Source organism: Nicotiana tabacum, chromosome 2 (genome assembly GCF_000715075.1).
Source record: "Nicotiana tabacum cultivar K326 chromosome 2, ASM71507v2, whole genome shotgun sequence".
NCBI classification, from domain to species: Eukaryota; Viridiplantae; Streptophyta; class Magnoliopsida; order Solanales; family Solanaceae; genus Nicotiana; species Nicotiana tabacum.
In genome coordinates, this window is record NC_134081.1 from 82,521,805 (window position 1) to 82,525,965 (window position 4,161).

At 33.1% G+C, this 4,161-nt stretch overlaps 1 protein-coding gene across 1 annotated transcript; it reads right to left on the reverse strand.

Annotated features, from left to right (window-relative positions):
- Positions 1–1,607: 1,607 nt before the first annotated feature.
- LOC107777930 (uncharacterized) lies at positions 1,608–3,388 on the reverse strand. The gene is made up of 2 exons (XM_016598101.2): positions 2,584–3,388; positions 1,608–1,877 (listed from the first exon to the last, which is right to left on the reverse strand). The coding sequence occupies exons 1-2, from the start codon at positions 3,029–3,031 to the stop codon at positions 1,825–1,827; spliced, it is 501 nt and encodes a 166-aa protein (XP_016453587.1). The 5' UTR covers positions 3,032–3,388; the 3' UTR covers positions 1,608–1,824.
- Between the last annotated feature and the right edge of the window lie 773 nt (positions 3,389–4,161).

Sequence of the window (4,161 nt, forward strand, 5' to 3'; positions counted from 1 at the left end):
GAGTGCAACCGGTAATAATCTGAATGGTAATTATGTACTATCCCTATTATTTTTTAAAAATTGATGGATTTATATAACCAAAGAGTAGAACACTTGCTTGCAGTTCCGTGACCAGATTGGAACAATAATAAGATAGTGTGTGTTAAAATCAGTAAAAACAGTAATGACGTAAATAGTTCTTTACAATGAATAATAATACATTAAGGGTCATTTGCGATTTTTAGTACGAGCAGCAAAGGAGTTTTTATTTTTTCGATTGATTAAAACCAAAAGCTCGAAAAGAAATAAAATCAACAAAATGAAAAGGAAAAAAAACTTATGCTTGGCGGTGGACGTAGTTAAGGGTGTGGGGTGATTGTATGCTGGTGAAAATTGTATGCGAAGCAGGGCCGGACTCAATTTTCATTATCTTCCTCCTCCTTCCATTTCCGCTTTCCCTTCCTAATCCTTAGGAGATCGTGGGCCTTGTTTTTTAATACAAATATATGACCGACCTGCCTAATAAGCTTCGCTATGTGCTACCTGATTCACAAAACAAGGATTGGATCAATTGTAAGACATGTAAAGTTTCAATGACTCAACAAAATCATTAACTCAGTTTATCAGAAATAGTACACGATCTTCGTTGGGACTTCTTTTTTCAATAAAGACTTATTGCCATTTCATGCTTAACATCAAACCAACTTAATACTGTAACTTTAAGAAGATCATTACTAGTAACAATTCAGGTGACCTAGAGTTTTTGTTCGATTTGCGCTTGATTATGAATTAATTCTTACTTTAAATATTTTGGACATCATAAAACTTTATTACAATTTACAACGATCAATTTATGATGTCATAAAATTCATACAAGCTAATATGATATCAATTTTGCTAAAGCTGAAGGGAAGTGCAAGTATTTGGCTTAACAAAACACAAGATACAATAACTAATTACTATGCTGGGAATACTTGTCCTACTTTCAGCTTGAGTTATCCTAAAAGTTTATTCACTTTCTCTTATAAAATTCTCTATAGTAATAAGTAGTTTTCATTATTTTATTCTAAACAATGTTGATTTTTTTGGACTTTACAATTTTTACTTTTATTTTTCTACTTAAAAGGTTGTTTGCCTTTTTCTTTTGATCATGGGCTTCAATCATGCAATTGGGTTGGCACTCTTGTGGACAGGGTCCACTATATAATAAATAAAGTCCAACAGAAGATGCATGGAAATCAAGTACTCACGTCCATAATAGTAGCCCTACAGAAAAGTTTGTGTGGGCCCTTTGCACTCTCACCTTTTACATGGGCCCATTTCTCCCTCGTTAGAACAAGTATCCTATGAAATGTGCAGGTCATAAATAGAGAAAATAAAAATCAAGATTAAAAATTATACTAAAAATTTAATGGAGTGTTAAATTACAGTTAACTTGTAGTAGTAGTAGTAGTAGTAGTAGTAGTAGTACGAATATTTCATATACACAGCTACATAATCTTATTTTTGAAAGATTCTGGTAGAGATATTAGGTAGAATTTTGAGAGATTGAGGAGTAGGAAATCTATTGCTTTATTCTTATCTTAATCTATCCACAGAGGTTGAAACAAAGAATCAAACAAAGGGAATGATAAAAAGTTAGAAGATTACCATTTAGCATTAACAAAAATAGCAACATACTATCTGATAACCCAAAATCTTTACAGCCGTATCCTCATCTCATTAGAGTCTAAAGAAAAGATCCTATAATCAAGCCTGGTAATTTGTACTTAACCATTCTCACCCCACCCCCACCCCACCCCTAAATTAATTATTATGGATATTTAATTCCAAAATTGGCATCTCTTATCTTTGATCTTCAAATCCTTTCTCCTTCCGACCATTCTTCTTCAAAACGCCTGCATATTCCACAGAAAACATATTCAATTCTTGAAATTAAAGAGTTAAACATACTCCTATGAAAACCAAGAAAACTACTTGACACTTGTATGTACTAGCAAGTGTTCAGTGGCCGTACCAAAGCTTGATAAAATGATAAATCAATTCATTTCCAGAAAACACTTCAGAAATCACATGGAAAACTATAGTAGTACAACAGAACTAGAAACTGCAATCTGGGGCGATTAAAATGGCTTTTTTTTACCTCGAAAGAAGTGAAATTTCATAGCAAAACAAAGACTTGTTCAGAAAATCACAAAATGAGTGACTCAATTCATTTTCAGAACACAACTCAGAAATCACATGGGGAACTATATGCAGTCAGTATAACTAGAAACCGCAATTCAGGGCCAGAAAAAATGTAATTTTTTCCTCGAAAGAAATGAAACTTCATACAAGAACCAATAGCAAATCATATTCTGTTATTCTTTTTTATATACACTGTAAAATTGTAAAAAAGGAAAGGAAAGACGACAATAATTATAGGGAGAAATACAATATGGGAGGGATGAGATACCGGTGCTACAATATTCTGAAAAAAACAACAATATTCGACCTTATGAAGCATCAATCCGAATTAATGAAGCTAAATTAGAGTCAAGTGAATTTCAGACACCGATAGTAAAAACAAATCAGGGAGAAATAAAATAGAACAAAAGAATTTACCATCTGATTTGCAATGGGGAGGATCTTCAAAAAGAGAAAGAGAAAGCTGCTTATGAGCCAAACCAATATCAAAAAGTATAAGACCAGAGGAAGGATTATCAACCATAATTCCTTTAACTGGTAACCATACAAAAAGCTCTTGTTGAGAAAGGCCTTCAACTCCAGCAAGTGAACCATAAGTGAGATTAGCCTTCACTACACTGTCATAAAAGGCCATAGTATCAAATTTAGTCAAACAAGGCCCATCTAGAAACACTTCAAGAAGCCCAGTATCTGAAAAATTGTAAGATTTCACTTCTTTAGGAAGAAGACCTGCTGGTAAGCCTTTAGATTTAAGGAGATCATGAATTGACTTAGCCCCTTCACACTGTGAAAAACACAACAAGAAGAAGAAAAAGAACAAAAGCAAGAGTAAAACTAGTGGAAATTGGTTTTGAAGAAATGCCATAATGAGAGAGAGAGAGACTCTTTTTTTCAGGATGGTTTAATGTGTGGTTTAAGGAAATGTGGAGGGAGTTATGAGAAAAGGAAACAAAAAGACTGTTTAGGAAAAGGAGGATTTCAAGGCTGATTTTACTAACAGCAGCGCGGATCTTCTGTTAAATTCACCGGAATCCAATAATTCTAATAAGTATTACTAGGTTTTTATAAGGAAATGCACAACAAGAAAAAAAAAAAAAAAAAAAAACTTTGTACTAAGAACTTTAACATTTTGATTTATTAAATAAAAATTCTGAATCCGCCCGTTTCATTTCGATTGACTGATTTTGTTTGGTTTGGGCCTTAACGACTTCTAATTATATTTTTTATCCTTACTATAAGATCCTGGGGTCACTTGAATTATTATTCTGCGTCACGCTGGCTATTATATGGAGTATACTTTGTGCTTTTGCAAAATCTGATATCATTATCCTCCCAATAATTTACAAGGAAACTTCCAATTCTCCTGGCTATATGGATATTTTCCAACGTAACATCAATTTTTGTTTTTAATTTTATTTTACTCCGTATTTATTTTAGGATTAACTCTTCTCTACGTAAACATCATTTGATTTTCTTTATCCGTACTAGGTATCATTATTCAACGTGGTCTCAAATAATGATGACAATTTATTCTAATAATATTGACAATTTGTTTTCTATTTTCTTAAATAGATGTAATTCTACTCCTTTATACATAACACTATGCAAAGCGTAACTAAAAACAACTTCTTTCTTTATATTATTTTATTATTTGAAATAATAGAAAAAGTCTAACCCTACTAAAAGTGGCTTTCACCTCCTCCCGTTTCTTTCATTCAACGACTAGGCAACTCGAATTACTTTTTTTATTATTATTTTACTGAATTGATCCCACCGGAACAAAATTCACTGGATTGATACGTGTACATTCCGAAGTCACTCGAGCGAAGCGATAGGTTGTACACAAAAGTGTCTTACCCTATTGGCATGTGGTTAGGAAGGGTTTTACCTTTGGATCCCTATGTTAAAGGGGCCAAAGTCCAAAGACCACGGACTAGCCACGGAGCTTGGACACGATTTTCTGATTGAAGATCCATGGATCACAGACGATACTTC

Bases quoted from the DNA above. Each gene is read 5' to 3' on its own strand.
- LOC107777930 (XM_016598101.2), bottom strand. From the start codon at position 3,031: ATGGCATTTCTTCAAAACCAATTTCCACTAGTTTTACTCTTGCTTTTG. The intron at 1,878-2,583 runs GTAAATTCTTTT...TGGAATATGCAG, and splicing joins TCCCCATTGCAAATCAGATG to GCGTTTTGAAGAAGAATGGT.